We start from the raw sequence: 21,450 nt of genomic DNA on the forward strand, positions 1-21,450 counted from the left end.
ATAAAAAACAGGATGCAATTTTTGTTACGGAGTCTCTTTAAATTACATACTGTGTTTATTTTATGCACTCTTTTCACATAATGGTTTCTGATTATCTGATGACTGATTTACACCTTAGTCATTTCTAATTGTTTATCTCCGATTAGCTGATCAAAAAGATTTGGTTAGAAAAATAGAGGGGCACACATGCAAAAATGGCACCAGGAAATTTGGGTGCAGGTGAAGCCAAAAAAACATCTCACCCTGCTCCTACAAAAGTCCTGATGGTGTTAATTACCATTCCCCCTCCAGGCCGCCGTGAACTTAAAGAAAACCTGTACTGAGAAAAACCGCCCCTGGGGGGGTACTCCTCTGGGGTGGGGGAAGCCTCCGGATCCTATTGAGGCTTCCCCCGTCCTCCTCAGTCCCACGGCGGCGGAGATAAAGCTCGAGATGAGGTACAAAAGGCACAATCCACAAGATTATTTTACTCTAAATGCATTATAACAGGAATAATAAGAAAATGTTTTCACCCTATTATACTTTTAAAATAAAACGTGCTACTGTGTATAAAACCTACACATTTTATTTGCGTATTTGTCCCAGTTATTACACAGTTGTTGTTTTTTTAATACATACAAGTATTTTATTTTGGTTGCGTGCAAATTCCCACGCGTTGCGCATTACAACTAGGCGATGAGTATCTACGCCCATGGAGCGGGAACAGCATTCCATTTCCCGTGGAACCAAGATATACTGCAACTGACACAGCGAGTGGTTAATGCAGTAGGATCAGCCATACTATGCCAGGGAAAAAAAAAACACATATATAAGTAGATAAATACTTGATCTACTTACATAACACGTGTATTGTACTGTCCACATTTTGATTTCAGTGAATGTTATATAGTAAATGACGAGAATTCTGTTCCTGGTGGGGGCCATGTCTTTTGCCCACAGTTAAGGCTAACTCGTGATGTCATTTCTGCCCTTTACTTTTTTTCTTGTCTCCTCCAATCACTGAGTCACCTCAGCCTCGCTTGTAAACAGAAGTGAGTAGGGGATTAGGTTTCAGATAAGCAGCTGTCAGGGAAATAAAGGGAAGAGGAGGAATAGATTATAGATAAAAAGAACCCCCAGCATGCAATTCTTTGGCACCGACTACTAAAGGGCCAGTGCTCCTAAGGTATACGATAACTCCAAATCATAACAACAGAAAAAGTTTTGAAAGTTTTGAATGCAGGTTTAGCATCTTTATCACTTAATACACTCAGACCAGTTGCTGTTGAAATTTGATTTTTATGGTGACAATACCGCTTTAAAGTGTAACTGTCGGGCATAAAATCAAAAATCTATTCTTTATTTTTATCTGGTAAACAAGTAATAGAGATGCTAACCAGGCAATCCAAAAGTTAAAATCTCTATTACGTTTCTTGTTTATAAATGATGATTCCCCAGTTTACCTGATTCTTATTTGGTACGTTGTCGCACAAAGGAAGTTGCAGGGCATGCTGGGTTGTATTTTTTTTCTTCTTTATTTACCCTTAGACTTAACTAATGTACAGAAGCAAAAAAGGACAACTCAGCATGCCCTGCAACTTCCTTTGTGCGGCAACGTACCAAATAGGAGTCAGGTAAACTGGGGAATGATCATTTATAAACAAGAAAAGTAATAGAGATTGTAACTTTTGGATTGCCTGGTTAGCATCCTTATTACTTGTTTACCAGATAAAAATAAAGAATAGATTTTTTTATTTTATGCCCGACAGTTACACTTTAAAGAGGGACCGCAGTAAAAATAATGTAATTAATAATAGTATTTATTTTCTTACTGTCTATGTAATACAGCTTTAGCAAACAACAACGTAGTAAGGATATGTTGAGAAGAAGGGTTCGGCATGATTTTAGTTGATCAGATATTCTGAGTGTGGTTTTACTTCCTGGGGCTGAGAGAGGAATGTGTGAGAACGGTTTCCTGTACCAGGGCAAATGTCTCACGGAAATGGAGTCAAAGTGTTGAATTCCTTACAGTAGACACTTATATACCTTTATTGCTTATTCATTATTTAATATATACCTGTTTTGTATTACAGTTGTTAAAGTGAACCAGAGGTGAAAATAAACAATTGTACTGATTCTCCTACTCCTAACAATTATTTTATTTAGATATTCCATGGTTTTATTTTCAATGCAAACATTTTCAAAGTATATTGAATGTTTTGTTAACTTTGCTCAGTGGCAGCCTATTAAGTGTTCCTAAATGAAAATACATGAACTATTGACTTTTTTTAAAGAGACTCTGTACTTAAAAAAAAACCCTCTGGTGGATACTTACCTCGGGAGAGGGAAGCCTCAGGGTCCCAATGAGGCTTCCCCATCCTCGGTAGATTGGGGGAATTCAGTGCTGGCTCCCCCAAAAAGTCGCTCGGCAAGCCTGACAAGGGAGCGCAGGCGCGAGTAATATTTACCTCTCCACGATCCTGCGCAGGTGCACTAGCCGCACGTAGTTCAGGTAAGGCGGAAATAGCCAAACCCGATCGATCTACTCTACTATGCAGGTGCGAGTCCTTTGCGCCCTTCAGCTATTTTAGCCTTAACCCCAATGAAGAGCAGCTAGTGCACTTGCGCAGGATCGCAGTAGGTTAATACTTACCTCACCGCAGTTCGGGGGATTGCAGCTCTGGATTGACGGGACACCGGAGGATGGGGAAAGTCTCGTTAGGATCCATCGGCTTCCCACTCCTGAGGTAAGTATCCCCCAGAGGGTTTTTTCCATGACAGATTTTCTTTAATATCTCGCCTCTGCTCTCAGAAGTTGTATTCTACCAGGAAAACTTTTATGGCTGTAATTTGCTTATCAGTGATGTTTACTATATTCCCGACAAGGTACGTACAAGAAAGAAGCTGTCACTTCCCTGCCTTCAGCAGGACAGCCAGGCAACCAGTATAGTTTAAAAGAAAATAAACATGGCAGCCTCCATATCTCCATCGCTTCAGTTGTCCTTTAATGTAAACATTTACTTAAAGAAAACCTGAAGTGAAAATACCTTTCTAGCACTAAAACCTTATCAGAAGCCTTTTCTCACTTGGATACGGAGAACACTCTTTTGGCTTTTATTTACTTTTCAGGAAACCACTTAATTCAGCAGGCTGTTTGAGAATCTCAACAATTCTAGTTTTTCAACACTTTGCTGTACTGGACACAGATAGGGATTTCAGAGACTTGCTTAGTAGGACTAGTACTACATCTATATTTAGTATATTTTATTATATTTTTATAGCTTGTTGTATACAACAGATAGCAGTAACACAAAATTATATTCTAATAGCATCTTTGTTTGTACAAGAAAGGCATTAGTTCATACTATATGAATTTCGCATGAAATAGACAAAAATATGAATTAGCTTCTAATGTTACAGGTTAGTAATGTTGGCCTAGCATAGCTAAGAAGCAGTGGGTCCTGGTGCAAGTTTTACATTGGGGCCCCCCCAAGCACGCCATATATAACAATTGATACGGCGCACCAAAACCTGCCAATGGCAACTACAGTGTCAGAGGTGCAAGAAGGGGATCTATAGAAGTGAAAATTATCAGTACAGGACCAATAAAAAGCTAATACTGTGGTTGAGGGTGGGCCCCTGGGGGCCCCTCTGACTCAAGGGCCCCGATGCGGTCGCAACCTCTGCACCCCCTATTGCTGTGCCACTGTCTGGACCACTGTGTATGTTTTCTTTTGTTCTATATGATTGTGGAACCAAGGTATAGTTTAGAAAAAAAGTTTTCATAACTTTTTGTTGAAAGTAATTTAATTTTTTGTATAAAAACAAACAACCTAATACTTTCATCCCACCATATATAAAACCAAAAGGATATAAAAAACAAACAAACAAACAAAAAAAAACACCCTATAAACAAGATTAACAAACATCATTGTAGGTCGAGAGGATGACATCGGCTATTTATCGGGCACTCAAATTTCTGCTTTTGGTGCCCAGTAGCCAATATCTGTATTGGTGGTGATGGCGGCCCCCAAATTGTCCATTATCGACATACGCCCAAATGTCCTGCTTCCCCATCAAAGACAGTTTAAGCACACTACATTGTAAATACAGTAACACTTTAAATAAAAAGGTTGGAGGAAAAAAATATATGAATATTAAATAAATGGCTTTAATTTTTATATCCGCACATACCCATTCCAGAATTGTCAACAAGGTAAGGATGGGGAACAAGAAGCTCAGCTGAGATGATCTGGCTCTTCGGATCTTTCAGCTATAAACCAGAGTGGCTATACACACATGCCAGATTATTGGCAGAGACAACCCCCGACGTCTGCCGAGAACACTGTGACAAGCGTACCTGGAACCTCCACTCATCAAAGGAGACCCTCTTGTCCTCGAGCTTGGTCACCTACTTTCACTCCCCCATTCAGGACTTCTCACAAGTGGCCCCTCTCGTTTGCAACTCTCTCCTACAGCCTGTCCATCATGCTCCAAGCCTGGAAACCTTCAAACACACTCTCGAAGCACGCCTATTCAGACAAGCCTATAATTGGCTGTAGGCAGCATTGGAAGCTCACTGCCTCATCTGCTAACCCCAATGTCTCCTTTACTAGTGTCTACGTCCCACTACCCTCTAGATTGTAAGCTCGCAAGGGCAGGGAACTCCCCCTAGTGTTTCTTATTCGGTGAAAATGTATCATATGAACATGTGCCAGTATTGAAGATATCTTAAACCACAAATCAACAATGTGTGTATTTGTATTGCGGAATGTCTTAATTGTACTGAGTTTTGAAACTCTCAAGTGTCTATGCTCCCCACTATTTCTTTTTGTACTATGTACAGTGCTACGTGTTGCCGCTAAATAAATAAATACTGACCTTCAGATGTTCTTAGACTATAAAGGTTCCCCTCATTGAGGATACTGACCGATATTTGGCCTATTTCTCTCCAAAAAGTGACATGTTTAACAAGGCAAAAAGAAAAGCTGAGGACTGAATAATTTGGCTGGCTGGGGAGGGTGTTGGACTTTGCACAGTAGTCTATGTGGTTTTCTCGAGGAGGAATAAGACGGTCCTAGATTAGAGTGGGGGTGCAGCGGTCTGTATACTGCTGGCATGCTGAACCTGTGATCCCAGCAGTGTAGGTGTGCAGAGTGCTGACTGTCACATCTCACATACAGTAACAGTAGGATGTGGTTGTGGGTTACATTAATTGCAGAGCGCGATGCATTAAACAGACAGTGAGACCTTTACCATTCCTCAGCTGCAGCTGTGCAGCACCGCTAGGCCAACATACACGACTGAAGGTGGCCACACACACACCATACAATTTTCTTTATTTTGATTCGATTCAAGCATTCCAATCCAATTTTCCGATTGATCGGAAGTTTCGAGAATCTTCGAGGTACCTCACACATATTCTCAAGATTGCCGCAATTTTGGGGATAAAAGATTGTAGACTTTCTGGCTGAATACTATTTCACAATCCATCACACATCATACAATTCTTGATAACATTGGTCTGAATTCTCCAACAAGTCTAATCTTAAAAAATAAATAAAAAAATAGTGAAAATCGATCAGATTTCTTCATCCATAACACAAAAAATAATCTATCCGAAAGTTTGAAAATACGATCAAATTTGAAGAAAGCATCGTTCAGTAAATGTGAACATTCGATAACTGCCTTCTGATTACTTACGATCATTCAAATCGCATTGAAAGATCGCATTTAGTGAAAAATTGTACTGTTAATAGATACCTTTAGGCTTGGTTCCCATCTGTAGCCAGATCATGTGCGGTCAGTGGGAACAGACAATGTAGTATCCACTCGGATGGGCCGCTGTGGTCTGGCTGGTGCTGAGGCAAATGCATTACCATCATAGGGCCTAGGCTATATGATACAGAGTGCTCCTCTCTCCGTACGCTCAACATTGGTCGCCATGGAAACAGGCTGCACCATTACTTTAGTACTGCAGCAAGCAATAGCCATGTGGGGGAAGTCTGGTAGGGAATAATTTGTGCACATATTATTTATACTGAAGCTAATGCCCTCCTTTGCTGTACCTGTTTTGAATGCATGTGTAATTTTGACCATATTTTGGAGCTCTGCACATCTTTGCAAATAGCGTTTTGTAGGCGATTTTGAAAATCACCTACGCTGGAAAAAAGGCCAAAAACGCCCTTAGTGTGAACGGGCCCTTTCTGAGACTGAACGTTATATTGCAGATGCACATTAATAATACACAGTGCTAATGCAATGACATTGCTAATGCAATGATTGTTAAGACTACGCTAACAATCTAGGGCATACAGAAACCACCCTGGCATTCTTTCAGCAACATATTGGGGCAGCAGTGCATACAGTACATTTTTTTCAGGACTCCTCCTTGCAGCCCTTCCGTGCCCCCCCCCCCCTCCCCGCCCTTCTGCTTTTACCATGATTTTACCCACAATCCCACTCCTCTACCTCGGCATGCTTTCACCCAGAGAAAGATTGCAGAAGGAGCTGGGCCGGTCCTAGAATTTTTGCCGCTTGAAGCAATACATTGTGAGGGTGTACCTTCCCCACCCAGGGTGCGTCTGCAAGGCTGGACCAGAGAGGAAAGATATCTCAGGCTGTGCAGTGCATGGAAATAGTGCTACGTTTACCTCCCTCTGCTTCCTTCAAGACAGCATCTCCTCCCTGCTGACCAGCAGCATCTGATCTCCAGTATGCCGGGTATGTGCTGCACTGGTGCTGCATTACTCACCTGCTCTCAGAAGATTAGCGATGGGATCACCAACCACACGTGAAGTCCTGCTTCCTCTCTGACTACAGTGGCACCTCACGTGACATGGCAGCACGTAACACTTCACATGAGGCACCTCTGTAGCCATGGATACAGGACGCTGGATGGACGGATGGAGAACCCATCGCTGGAATGCTGAGAGCGGGTGGGTGAAGCGGCACACTGCATTTAGGGAGGGGGAGGTGGGAAATGCAAGGAGGGGGGCATTTGAGGAGGGGAGACGCCTCTTGCCACCCTCTAATTGTCGCCACCCTGAAGCATGCTTTGTGGAAGAACAGCTCCTGAGAAGGAGTAAAGTTCTTCAATCAGCAATACGGAAAATATCAGGACGATAGATAACATTAGATTATTTATCTTTCCCCTATGCATAGTGAGTGCTGATGTAATCAATCTTAGGTTTTCCAGCAGCAGAGATGCAGAATGGTCAGTCCACCTGTTCGATATCAGTTTTCACTATCTGCAAAATGTGATCTCCTCACCAGGGCGACGTGGGCACCCCATAGCGGCAGCACTTAGGCTCGGCGACCACACTGTCATATGGTGGTGGGAACGGAAACCTCGCTTGTCGGGAGCTAAGCAGAGAGATTAGGCTCAGGAAATGAGTCATTTGTGACATTACTATGGTAACGGAACAGCGAGCGGTACGAATGCTGTCATGTGGTCTTTCTGCCATATTGCAGGAGCACAGGTGCTCTGCTCAGAGTGCTGCACTGTTCATGTATTATGGCTCAGAGGATCTGGGACCAGGACTCCAGGTGTATCATTATCTGCTGGGGTTTCATTTTGTGGCGAGGTTCCTGATGCAAATGATAATAATAATAATAATAATAAAAACAAAAATAACATCAGAACTTTGTTGCCTCCAATTACTCCTTAAACATTAGACAAAGCACATTCAGGCTCAGTTCACAGAGTTAAAGGATACCCGAAGTGACATGATGAGATAGACATGTGTATGTACAGTGCCTAGCACACAAATACCTATGTTGTGTTCCTTTTTTCTCTTTCTCTGCTTGAAAGAGTTAAATATCAGGTATGTAAGTGGCTGACTCACTCCTGACTCAGACAGGAAGTGACTACAGTGTGACCCTCACTGATAAGAAATTCCAACTATAAAACACGTTCCTAGCAGAAAAATGGCTTCTGAAAGCAAGAAAAAAATAAAAAAGGGGAATTTCTTATCAGTGATGGTCACACTGTAGTCACTTCCTGTCAGGACTGAGTCAGCCACTTACATACCTGATATTTAACTATTTCAGGCAGAGAAAGAGAAAAAGGAATACAGCCTAGTTATTTGTGTGCTAGGCACTGTACATACACATGTCTATCTCATCATGTCACATGTCACTTTGGGTATCCTTTAAAAAAAACTGTCCATTCCAGGATCGGAAGGGAACGGATTGGAATGGATGGGAACAGATCCAATGTTAACCTATGGATCCATTCACATCCGTCCGTTCAAACGGATTTGTTCCACATAAGCAACTGAACGGACCACAAGTTTGGTCCTGCAGCAATTTTCTGGACTGTTGAGCCCAGCAGAAAGGAAACGGAAGCGCTGCATTGGGGGCAATAGTGAAGAAATGGACAGTTCTAAATAGAAAAATATACTTTGGGAGTGGGAGTCGGTGGTGGGGGGGGGGGGGGGGGGCTAGGGGCGGGATATGGGGAAACGGAACGTAAGCAGCGGAATGGTAACGGAGTTAAAACTGATCCGATTGACCCATGAAAATGGATCACCGGTCGGTTTGCCTATTCAGCGAAAAGTATGAACCAAGCCTAACATAGCATTTTTCTCCTGACGGACTCAAAGCGCTTCAGCCACTTCCAGGGTCACCAGATTCATTAGGGAGCCTTGCCCAAACACCCCTTACTGCTTTACCTGCTGGCTTAAGCCAGGATTCAAACCCTGGTCCAGGGCTCAAACCCCACATTTCCCAGCCTCAACAGCACGCTATTCAGCTGACCATTAGTGAAATAATAGGATTGCCTGATTGAATAAATAATAACAATAATACACATAATAATAATAATACAAATAATAATAACAATCAGACAATCCTATTATATAGGAGTAATTGGAGGTAACAAAATTGCTGTTATTTATTCAGTCGATCCTATTATATAGAAGTAGTTGGCAGTAACGTAACAACATGTAAAGCAGAAAAAGATACCATTTACAAAACAATTCCGAACTCCTGTGCTCACAGCGCCACCTAGTGCACCCCCTCTGCATCTGTCCCTGTCTATCTCAGAAGCTGTGAAGCTCAAAAATGCTGGGACTTGAAGTACAGCAGCAGCTGAAGAGGACTTCTCTGGCCATGACAAGCTGTTCAATTGAGAAGCTTTTTTTTTAAAGGGACGATCTACTCTGATTTGAAGTTTCAGAGTTCAGTAGAAGCTGGCAATTTAAAATGAATGCCTGACAAATAATCTAGATCAATTCTGTATTCTTACAGCACGGTGGTGTAGTGGTTAGCGCTCTTGCCTCGCAGCGCTGGGTCCCCAGTTCAAATTCCAGCCAGGACACTATCTGCAAAGAGTTTGTATGGTCTTCCCGTGTCTGCGTGGGTTTCCTCCGGGCAATCCGGTTTCCTCCCACATCCCCAAAACATACAGATAAGTTAATTGACTCCCCCCTAAATTGGCCCTAAACTACAATAAACATAGGGCTATGGTATGGATTAGATTGTGAGCTCCTTTGAGGGACAGTTAGTGACAAGACAATATACATATACATACTGTACAGTGCTGTGTAAGATGTTGGCACTTTATAAATAATAAATTAAATGATTCTAGAACGGTTGCACACATTGCTACTGTAAGTAACATTTCTGCAGTACTTTTATTATCATGACAACCTGTGATTATTATAGGTCCTGTTATATTTTACTTCAATAAAGCTGGTATGTTATCCCTTCAAAAAAAAAAAGAGAAAAGAGGCGACTTTCCTAAAGAATGAACTGGAATCAAGGTAAACAAGTTTATTAGTACCAAGGCAACGCGTTTCTTATGTATACTCACCAACTTCATCAGGCCAAATGACAGTGTCAAAATCCAATAAGAACCTGGCATTGAGCGCCTCTTTATGATAAGGAAGTCACAGAACATGATGGCTGATATGACAAGACAGATTTTAATGAAGACAACATTCCAAATGGCTGGAGCTGGAATTATGGAGGTCATTACATTTCAAGGACCACTATTGTGAAAAATAGTAAAATTTTAAATCCATGAAAACAAAATGTGCTATAAATGATTGTCCCCCTATGTTGCTGTCACTTACAATAGGTAGTAGAAATTTGACAGGACTGACAGGTTTTGGACTAGGCTGGGGCGTTCAGCGCATCCCAAGCACAGAACACGCCCATCCACAGGTGAGTTAAACTGAGCTCTTTTGTTTTACTTAAAGGGAACCTAAACTTAAAGAGTGATATGGATGCTTCCTTTTAACCAATACCAGTTGATTGGCAGTCCTGCTGATCTCTTTGGCTGCAGTAGTGACTGAATCATTATAGTAGATGAAGCCAGTACCATCTAGCTGAATCAATGCTCTTTTATAGAAAAAGTGACATTACAGCGATGGTACTGGCTTCATCTACTATATAGGCTGACTAGTCTGGAGTGCTGCAGGACTGTAGCCTGGCACATCGTAAGATAGCAACTTGAGGAGTGCTTCACAAGATCTTCCGTAGTGACTGAATCACACACCTGAAACAAGCATGCAGCTAATCCAGTCTGGCTTCAGTCAGAGCACCTGATCTGCATGCCTGTTGAGGGGCTGTGGCTAGTGTTGGGCGAACAGTGTTCGCCACTGTTCGGGTTCTGCAGAACATCACCCTGTTCGGGTGATGTTCGAGTTCGGCCGAACACCTGACGGTGCTCGGCCGAACTAAGAGCGCATGGCCGAACGTTCCCCGAACGTTCGGCTAGCGCTGTGATTGGCCGAACGGGTCACGTGGTTCGGACCCGAACGCGCTCTGATTGGCCGAACTGTCACGTGGTTCGGGTAAATAAATACCCGAACCACGTCATATCTCCGCCATTTGTCTGTGGGTTTAGCTTTGGGTAGGCAGGCAGGGTAGTTCGCGCTCCAGCCACGCTAGCCAGGGTCCCCCCCAGTCATTGTGTGTCGCTGCTGGGAATAGTAGTACACCGCTCGCTCAGCATTCTGTTTACTGCCACTCTGTGTACCTCGCTCAGCCACACTATATAGCATTCTGTTTACTGCCACTCTGTGTCTGCTGGGAATAGTAGTACACCGCTTGCACAGCCACACTATATAGCATTCTGTTTACTGCCACTCTGTGTACCTCGCTCAGCCACACTATATAGCATTCTGTTTACTGCCACTCTGTGTCTGCTGGGAATAGTGGTACACCGCTCGCTCAGCCACACTATATAGCATTCTGTTCACTGTTCTGTGTCTGCTTGGAATAGTGGTACACCGCTCGTTCAGCCACACTATATAGCATTCTGTGTACTGTTCTGTGTCTGCTGGGAACAGTAGTACACCGCTCGTTCAGCCACACTATATAGCATTCTGTGTACTGTTCTGTGTCTGCTGGGAACAGTAGTACACCGCTCGCTCAGCCACACTATATAGCATTCTGTTCACTGTTCTGTGTCTGCTGGGAATAGTGGTACACCGCTCGCTCAGCCACACTATATAGCATTCTGTTCACTGTTCTGTGTCTGCTGGGAATAGTGGTACACCGCTCGCTCAGCCACACTATATAGCATTCTGTTTACTGTTCTGTGTCTGCTGGGAATAGTGGTACACCGCTCGCTCATCCACACTATATAGCATTCTGTTCACTGTTCTGTGTCTGCTGGGAATAGTGGTACACCGCTCGCTCAGCCACACTATATAGCATTCTGTTCACTGTTCTGTGTCTGCTGGGAATAGTGGTACACCGCTCGCTCAGCCACACTATATAGCATTCTGTTCACTGTTCTGTGTCTGCTGGGAATAGTGGTACACCGCTCGCTCAGCCACACTATATAGCATTCTGTTCACTGTTCTGTGTCTGCTGGGAATAGTGGTACACCGCTCGCTCAGCCACACTATATAGCATTCTGTTCACTGTTCTGTGTCTGCTGGGAATAGTGGTACACCGCTCGCTCAGCCACACTATATAGCATTCTGTTTACTGTTCTGTGTCTGCTGGGAATAGTGGTACACCGCTCGCTCATCCACACTATATAGCATTCTGTTCACTGTTCTGTGTCTGCTGGGAATAGTGGTACACCGCTCGCTCAGCCACACTATATAGCATTCTGTTCACTGTTCTGTGTCTGCTGGGAATAGTGGTACACCGCTCGCTCAGCCACACTATATAGCATTCTGTTCACTGTTCTGTGTCTGCTGGGAACAGTAGTACACCGCTCGTTCAGCCACACTATATAGCATTCTGTGTACTGTTCTGTGTCTGCTGGGAACAGTAGTACACCGCTCGTTCAGCCACACTATATAGCATTCTGTGTACTGTTCTGTGTCTGCTGGGAACAGTAGTACACCGCTCGTTCAGCCACACTATATAGCATTCTGTTCACTGTTCTGTGTCTGCTGGGAATAGTGGTACACCGCTCGCTCAGCCACACTATATAGCATTCTGTTCACTGTTCTGTGTCTGCTGGGAACAGTAGTACACCGCTCGTTCAGCCACACTATATAGCATTCTGTGTACTGTTCTGTGTCTGCTGGGAACAGTAGTACACCGCTCGTTCAGCCACACTATATAGCATTCTGTTCACTGTTCTGTGTCTGCTGGGAATAGTGGTACACCGCTCGCTCAGCCACACTATATAGCATTCTGTGTACTGTTCTGTGTCTGCTGGGAACAGTAGTACACCGCTCGTTCAGCCACACTATATAGCATTCTGTTCACTGTTCTGTGTCTGCTGGGAATAGTGGTACACCGCTCGCTCAGCCACACTATATAGCATTCTGTTCACTGTTCTGTGTCTGCTGGGAATAGTGGTACACCGCTCACCCGTCACTGTATAGCATTGTGCTCTGTGTCGCTGCTGGGAATAGTGGTACTGTATAGCATTTCTGTACTGCCACTGTACTGCTGCCAGTCAGCGTGTACTGTAAGGATAAGTGAAATGAGGAAGAAATCCGGTGAAAGAGGGAGGGGCAAGGGAAGAGGTGTTTCCCCTGACGGTTCACGTACAGGCCACAGGGGAGCACCCAAGAAAACCCACTCAATACCACCCATGTTGTCCAGGACAACAACCCTCACAAATCCAAAAGAACAGGACCAGATAATTACTTGGATGACCTCTCAAGCGTCCAGCAGTGGGTTAAGCAGCACCAGCACATCACGCACGAGGTCCGAGTCCTCAGCCAGTTACAAGGAGCCAGTGGGCACAAAGCTGACACAACCGGCAGCGACACCACGCACACAACTGCCAGATAACCAGTCCGATGAATTACCTCAGGACACAATGGGGTATTCGCAGGAGCTATTCCCAGCCCAACAAACTTCCACCTTTCAAAGGTCAATGGAGGAACAGCCAGAAATGTTGTGCCTGGATTCACAACCGTTAACTGTGGGAAATGTACCGCGCACTGAAATACGAGGCGAGTCCGAAGAGGACTCGGAAACCCAAATCCCAGAGCAATTTGGGCAGGAGGGGTTGCAATTGCAGGAGGTCGGCCGACAAGATCTGGAAGACGACGTTGGAGTGTGCTGCGCAGAGGTTGTTGTGGGGAGCTCTACTCCACGGCGGTGGCCCACAATGACATATGACGAGTTTGAGGAGATGGAAGAGGAGGGTATGGACAATGTGGACAGAGACCCAGATTTTGTTTGTGAACGAGAACATCGCCGTCGTAGCAGCAGCACAGATGAGTCTGTTGAAGAACACACTGCTGCACGAGTTCGCCTTGTGCCACAAGGTAGGCGGCGCGCAATTTCAGGCACCACAAGCGTGGAAGTTCAAGTGAGAGGCAAAAGAGGAGCAAACAGAAATCGCCAGCAAGGAGGCAGGTGCTCCAAAGTCTGGGCTTTCTTTGAAGACTGCACTGAGGATGTTACCATGGCGATTTGCAAGGTGTGCAAGACCCGCCTGAGCAGGGGGAAAAATATTAACAACCTCTCCACCACCAGCATGAGCCGTCACATGCTATCCAAACATCCCACTCTTTGGGCAAACGCGTCAGGACAGGGTACCAGAAACAACACTGCCTCCCTTGGGTTCACCAGACCCGCCTCAGCAGCAGCAGTAGCCCAGCCATTGCGTGGTTCACAACATTCACAAACATCAGACGACGCTGACACTGTCACTTTCCGGAGTAGTGCTCTTGAGGTCTCCCAGTGTTCATCAAACACAACAACCAACAGCCCTTCCGTGTGCAGCGCTACGGTTCAGTTGTCTGTGTCGGAGATGTTTGAGCGCAAGAGGAAATTGCCAGCAAATGACCCCCGGGCCGTGGCAGTAACAGCCAGCATAGCCAAGCTTCTGGCCTGCGAAATGCTGCCATATCGATTGGTGGAGACAAACAGCTTCAAGGGCATGATGTCAGTGGCCATCCCACGTTACGTGGTTCCCAGCCGCTACCACTTTGCACGCTCTGCAGTGCCTGAGTTGCATGAGCACGTGGTCAGCAAAATAACCCGAAGCTTGAAGAATGCCGTTGCCTGCAAGGTTCACCTCACCACTGACACCTGGACGAGTGCGTTCGGCCAGGGTAGATACATCTCCCTTACCGCGCACTGGGTGAACCTTGTGGAGCCTGGCAGCGATTCCTCACCTGCTACGGCACGGGTGTTGCCCACGCCACAAACAGCTGCACCGCCGTCCCTCCCACTGGATAACAGCAGCACCTACCTCTCTGACTCCTTCTCCTCCAACGCATCTCAAAGCTGTACCTCATCCGGAAACGCTAACCCAGCAGCAGTAGGATCGTGGAAGCAGTGCAGCACAGCTGTTGGCATGCGTCAGCAAGCGTTGCTGAAGCTAATCTGCCTTGGGGATAAGCAGCACACAGGGGAGGAAATTTGGAGGGGAATAAAGGAACAGACGGATTTGTGGCTGGCACCGCTGGACCTGAAACCGGGCATGGTTGTGTGTGATAATGGGAGTAATCTCATTCGCGCTTTAAGGTTGGCTAAGCTGACACACATCCCTTGCCTGGCGCACGTGATGAACCTAGTAGTTCAGCGGTTCCTGAGGACATACCCAGGCGTGCCCGATCTGCTGTTGAAGGTGCGTCGAGTGTCCAAACATTGTAGAAATTCCAGTACTGCTTCGGGGGCACTCGCCAAGATGCAGGAGCGCTTCAATCTCCCCCACCATCGCTTGCTGTGTGATGTCCCTACGCGCTGGAATTCTACGCTGCACATGCTAGCCCGCTTTTGCGAGCAGAAGAGTGCAGTGGTCCAGTACATGACGGCGCAGTACCGAGGCGCATCCGGCCAGCTGCCAAGCTTCTGTGGATCCGATTGGGCCAACATGTTGGACCTCTGCCAAGTCCTCCAAAATTTTGAGCAATCCACGTTGCTTGTGAGCAGTGACAACTCTTCAGTCAGCATTACCATACCACTGCTGTGTTTACTGAAGAGGTCGATGTTAAAAATCAAGGAAACAGCTGTCATGATGCAACTGGGGGAATCTGAAGGAGAAAACGATCAGCGTGATGGTACCAACATCAGGCCATCCGCCTCAGGGAACGCTGGCCCCAGCAGCTATGACGAAGAAGAGGAGGAGGAACAGCTGGAGTTGGAGCAGGAATTTCATGCCACCACTGACGAGGGCCAGAGCGGTGCACGTTGGACTTCCACAATTCAACGCGAATGGTCAGCAGAAGCAGACCAGGAGGAAGGTGACGACTATGATGCATCACAACAACTATCACAACGCTCACAAGAGGATGATGAGGATTCTGGTAGGACTCTGGCACACATGGCTCAATTCATGCTAGACTGCATTGAACGTGACCCACGCATTGTGCGCATTCTGGACAACACCAATTACTGGGTTTATACCCTTCTGGATCCACGGTACAAACACAATGTTCCAAAACTGCTTGAAGAAAGAGTCAGACAGGTCAAAATGGAAGAATACCAGCAGGCCCTTGTGGAGACTTTAGAGAGGAGATTGACATCCTCCCCCTCCTCTAGCCAGTTGTACGCAGACAGACTGACTTCCGCAAACCCAGGACGACCAGGAGGGCAGCAAACAACGCAAGCCGCAGCTAGTACCCAAAAGGGAATGGTATCGGCAGTGTCCTTGGAGTGGGAAAATTTTCTGACACCCATGCAGCCGCAGCCCACTGAACAGCAAGCGTGCAGATCCACCTCCAACACCGATCGCCTGGAGAAGATGGTCAAGGACTACATGTCAGATGGCGTAGCTGTGTCGAACCATCCATCTGCACCCTTCAACTATTGGGTATCGAAGCTAGACACCTGGCACGAACTGGCAATGTACGCAATAGAGGTGCTGGCTTGCCCGGCAGCCAGCGTTATGTCGGAACGCTGTTTCAGTGCTGCCGGAGGCATCGTCACAGATCGGCGTATCCGCCTCTCTACAGACAATGCAGACCGTCTGACTCAAATTAAAATGAATCAATCCTGGATTGGAAATGACTACGCAACACTCCAGGACCCCAACCAAGTAACATGACCAATGAACATCTGGGATGGTGTTGCGTTTCCGGGCCCTGTTTATTGAACCTCTCATCTGTATTACATTTATGACTGCATGGCGGCAAAAAGCATTGCTGCTATATCCGCACGCTTTTTGTCCACATGCAAGGCCTGGGTTGTTGTGTCTCACAAAGCGTGGCCTTCTCCTCCTGCGCCTGCTCCTGTTCCATCACGTCTGCTGCTGCTGGGTTAGCGTTGCCGCGTGGTCCCTGTTTATTGAACCACTTATCTTTATTACATTTATGACTGCATGGCGGTACAAAGCATGCTATCCGCACGCTTCTTGCCCTCATGCAAGGCCTGGGTTGTTGTGTCTCACAAAGCGTGGCCTTCTCCTCCTGCGCCTCCTCCTGTTCCATCACGTCTGCTGCTGCTGGGTTAGCGTTGCCGCGTGGTCCCTGTTTATTGAACCACTTATCTTTATTACATTTATGACTGCATGGCCGTACAAAGCCTGCTATCCGCACGCTTCTTGCCCTCATGCAAGGCCTGGGTTGTTGTGTCTCACAAAGCGTGGCCTTCTCCTCCTGCGCCTGCTCCTGTTCCATCACGTCTGCTGCTGCTGGGTTAGCGTTGCCGCGTGGTCCCTGTTTATTGAACCACTTATCTTTATTACATTTATGACTGCATGGCGGTACAAAGCCTGCTATCCGCACGCTTCTTGCCCTCATGCAAGGCCGGGGTTGTTGTGTCTCACAAAGCGTGGCCTTCTTCTCCTCCTGCGCCACCCTCCTCCTGTTCCATCACGTGTGCTGCTGCTGGGTTAGCGTTACCGGTCCCTTTTCCTGGAACCTCTTATATGTATTACATTTATGACTGCATGCCGACAAAAAACATGTTACCTGTGCAAAGAAAACAGACATTTCCCGCATTTAAAAGACAGTTTTCCCTTTGAAACTTTAAAATCGATTTTCTCAAAAACTATAAGCTCTTTTTGCTAATTTTTTTTTCCTCTTGTACCCACTCCCAAGGTGCACATACCCTGCAAATTTGGGGTATGTAGCATGTAAGGAGGCTTTACAAACCACAAAAGTTCGGGTCCCCATTGACTTCCATTATGTTCGGAGTTCGGGTCGAACACCCGAACATCGCGGCCATGTTCGGCCTGTTCGGCCCGAACCCGAACATCTAGATGTTCGCCCAACACTAGCTGTGGCTAAAAGTATTAGAGACACAGGATTAGCAAGAGAGACAGGCAACTGGTATTATTTTAAAAAGGAAACATCCATATCCTTCTCGTTTTAGGTTCCCTTTAAGGTTTAATTTAAAGCGGAAAATAACCCTGCATTTCAACTTTGCTCTAAAACATTATTTACTGCATATTATATGCAACCAGCATTTTTTTTTACTAGACCAGCATTGGAAGGGTTAAACACAGAGGTTTAAAGTTCCGTGGAGAGATATGCAGAAGTTCAGATAGATACATTTAACTAAATAGAATGTAACAAGTGATAAATGTTACACACTCTTTGGCTGTCTTCCAGCTCCTTCTCAGTCAGAGAGAGTGAGTAACAAACATTCCACACTTAGATACATTTATGTAAACAAAATGTATCTATGTAAGCTTCGGATGCGTCTGCAGTTCTCTCCAGGAACTTTAAAGCTCTGTGTAACCCTTCCAATTCTGGTCTAGTAAAAAAAAATGCTGGTTGCATATAATATGCTGTAAATAATGTTTTACAGCAAAGTTGAAATGCAGGGTTATATTCCTCTTTAAAGAGAATCTGTATTGTTAAAATCGCACAAAAGTAAACATACCAGTGCGTTAGGGGACATCTCCTATTACCCTCTGTCACAATTTCGCCGCTCCTCGCCGCATTAAAAGTGGTTAAAAACAGTTTTAAAAAGTTTGTTTATAAACAAACAAAATGGCCACCAAAACAGGAAGTAGATTGATGTACAGTATGTCCACACATAGAAAATACATCCATACACAAGCAGGCTGTATACAGCAATCCTTTTGAATCTCAAGAGATCATTTGTGTGTTTCTTTCCCTCTGCAGCTATCTTCCACTGAAGTGTCAGGCTATTTCTTCCTGCAGAGTGCAGACAGCTCTGCCTGTATGTAATTCTTCAGTATGTGAAAGCCCAGCCAGCTCAGAGGAGGATTTATCCAGCTTGTAAAAGATAATAGAACAGAGAGAAGCTGCACTAATCTAAATATCACACAGGCAGTGTGCAGAGAGGGGCCTGGATGGGGGAGTTCATAGCAGAACCACAACACTGAAGAACTTGGCAGCCTTCCAGACACAGGCCTGACAAGTCTGACAAGAGAGAGATAAGTTGACTTATTACAGAGACTGTGATAGCAGAAAGTGCTGCAGTAAGCCAGAACACATTAGAATAGCTTTTTGAACTTGTAGGATGATAAAAAACAGGATGCAATTTTTGTTACGGAGTCTCTTTAAGCCTAGTACACACCTTCAATTTTCATTGGGCAATCACTAACCAATTTTACCAACTTCATGTAGTATTAGACTTTACCTACACAATCTGTACCTGATTAGTAGGGATATTTAATGAGGTGTAATTAATCAATGCAAAGTTATGCATATCTTGTATGAAAGATTATGCAACTTGAAAATGTACCAAATTCCATCTTTGCCAGATTTGATTGGTTTATATTCAAGATGCATCACTTTATAATGCAGGATGTGCATAAACCTCAGAATTATTTGCAAGTCTCTGATTGGCCAATCATAATTGAAAGTGTGTGCCAGGGCGCATACACACACATCCACGTTTAAGTGATCAACGACTGGCCAAGTTTACCACCCCCATGTGATATAAGGACCCACAGAATACAATGAACAGATTGCGTAGGTAAGCTATAATACTATATGGAAGTGGTAAATTGGCCAATCAAAATTGAATGTGTGTATGCACCCTAAAGCATGGTACACACCTTCAGTTTTGGATTGGCTAATCATTGACCCATTTTATCACCTCTATGTAGTATGAGGGTTTATCTACACAATCAACTCAAAGGATTCAATATCTATTTCACCCTCATACTACATTGGATTTTGTAAAATTGGCCAATCAAATTGAAGTTGTGAACCAGGCTTTATTGTGAATTAAAAAGTTAGAGTTCTACTTTAATATTGTGTTCTAACTTCTAATCCTCACCCAACCGTCCTTCCATACCAAAAATACAGCATGCAGGGGTTCAGCAAAGGTGGCAGTGAAGGTATGCAAAGTTCTGATTGGCTTACACAGCTGATAGAAGGTCAGACGCCCAGCCTCATAATCCAAATATATCCCCATTTTCTGCAAGGGAGAATCCACTTCTAATTTCATTTCTTTGGAGCCGTGAGACACAAAATAATCTTTCTGGCACAAGCGCAGGCACCAAGACTTGTTATTTTGTCCAATGCCTGACACATCCCCTTTCCGTTCAATGCTAGGATAGGCCACACCAACCCTCCAGTTACCAAGCTCACTGGTCTCCACTTCCCAGTAGTGTTGTCCTGAGCTGAAGCTCTGAAAGCTCAAAACTTGACAGTAGTTCTTGAATCTCCTGGGGGTTTTGGCCCACAATGGTGTCTTCGACCAGGTGGCGCTTTTCAAGTCCCCTGAAATTGCCACATCCACCGCAGCAGTGTTGACATCCAGCAATATGTCCTGAACTTTGAACTCTGTCTTGGCATTAGTCACCAAATCCGATAAGGCCGAGTTTAGCATCAGAGTGATGGAAACCTCGTCCAGATTGTCCACCACTTGGATCTGTTTGTAAAGTCCCTCATCGTAATCCGCTCTGGTGAATTCTCGGCCTTGTAGGACGGTGAGTGGATCTGGCATCTTACAGAGCTCCTCGATGTGTGACATCTTTCTGGAGAGATCACCCATCTTTATTTCCTGGTGCTGAATCAGATCAGAGACAGACATGGAAACTTTGTTCTGCTGCCTAGAGATGTCACTTAGAATTCGCTCCTCTAGTGCTCTCAGCTGCTCCCGAAGTTCTATAAACAGAGCAGTCACTTTGGCTGTGGCCTCAGTTGCCCTTTCTTGCACCTCTTTCCTGTGCTCCTGCAGATGTTGGATGCTCTTCTCTGTCTCATCTTTCCTCGAAGTTAGTTTCTCCAAAACTTTTCTCATTCTATCCTTCTTCTTGTCCGAGGCCTCCTTCAGAAGCTCCACCTTGTGTCCTCTATGTTCCCCAAAGACACAACAGGACACACAGATACAGGCAGCATCCTTGCAGCAGAAATATTTCAGAATTTCATTGTGCGTAGAACATTTCCTGCTTTCTGTGGAGCTGGTGGGTTCCGTTAAGACGTGATCCACAGATTTGCTATGCACACCCAGATGAACGTCGCATAAGGAAGCCTCACACATAAGACATGTTTTCACCGCTGGGACAGAAGCATGGACACAGTAGGTGCAATAAATCCCTGCCACCTTCTTCTGGCCAGGTTGAGTCAATCGGAAGTGCTCCACTATATTACACAGCTTCATGTTGCGTTGTAACTCAGGGCGCTTCGGATACTCCGCACGGCATTCTGGACAGGTGTAGACCTTGAGGCTATCTTGTGTGTCCAGCACAGATCTGATGCAACCCAGGCAGAAGCTGTGTCCACAGCGCAAGGTGATGGGCTCATTGTAAAACTGGAGGCAAATCGAGCAGTTGAGTTCGTCTTTCAGGTCAGCAGAAGCCATTGAGCTAGGCAGAAGGTGAGGCGAGTGTTGCTCAGAATTCACCTTCTGAGCTTCTCTGGAACTCTGAGCTGCCTCATAAGGGTCTATAAACAGAGCTGTAACTGGACGTAACCACAGATCCGCTTTCTTGCACCTCTCACTTCACTAGTAAAGTGTGCAGGGTTGAGGGTTCAGATTCCTTCCTTCTTAGAGAGGTGTATCCTTCAGACTGCAGGGTCCGGCACTCACCAGCTGCTGGGTCCAGTCACTACAGTATTCTGCCACTTGTAATACTGCACGAGAAGCTCTTGTGTCAGCTGTGACCTATCTAGCTGGCTGCACTGTACAAGAATTTGATGAGGCCAAGTTGTTAACACTATT

The 21,450-nt window shown here is 45.3% G+C and overlaps 1 protein-coding gene across 1 annotated transcript in view; it reads right to left on the reverse strand.

Moving 5' to 3' along the window:
- LOC137525468 (E3 ubiquitin-protein ligase TRIM58-like) overlaps positions 1 to 21,191 on the reverse strand; it is a 115,509-nt gene extending 94,318 nt beyond the window's left edge. Inside the window, exon 1 of the mRNA XM_068246568.1 lies at positions 19,647 to 21,191. Within this exon, the coding sequence (XP_068102669.1) occupies positions 19,647 to 21,090 (1,444 nt within the window). The 5' untranslated portion in view covers positions 21,091 to 21,191. The remainder of the gene's footprint in view (positions 1 to 19,646) is intronic.
- Between the last annotated feature and the right edge of the window lie 259 nt (positions 21,192 to 21,450).

Source organism: Hyperolius riggenbachi, chromosome 7 (assembly GCF_040937935.1).
Source record: "Hyperolius riggenbachi isolate aHypRig1 chromosome 7, aHypRig1.pri, whole genome shotgun sequence".
NCBI classification, from domain to species: Eukaryota; Metazoa; Chordata; class Amphibia; order Anura; family Hyperoliidae; genus Hyperolius; species Hyperolius riggenbachi.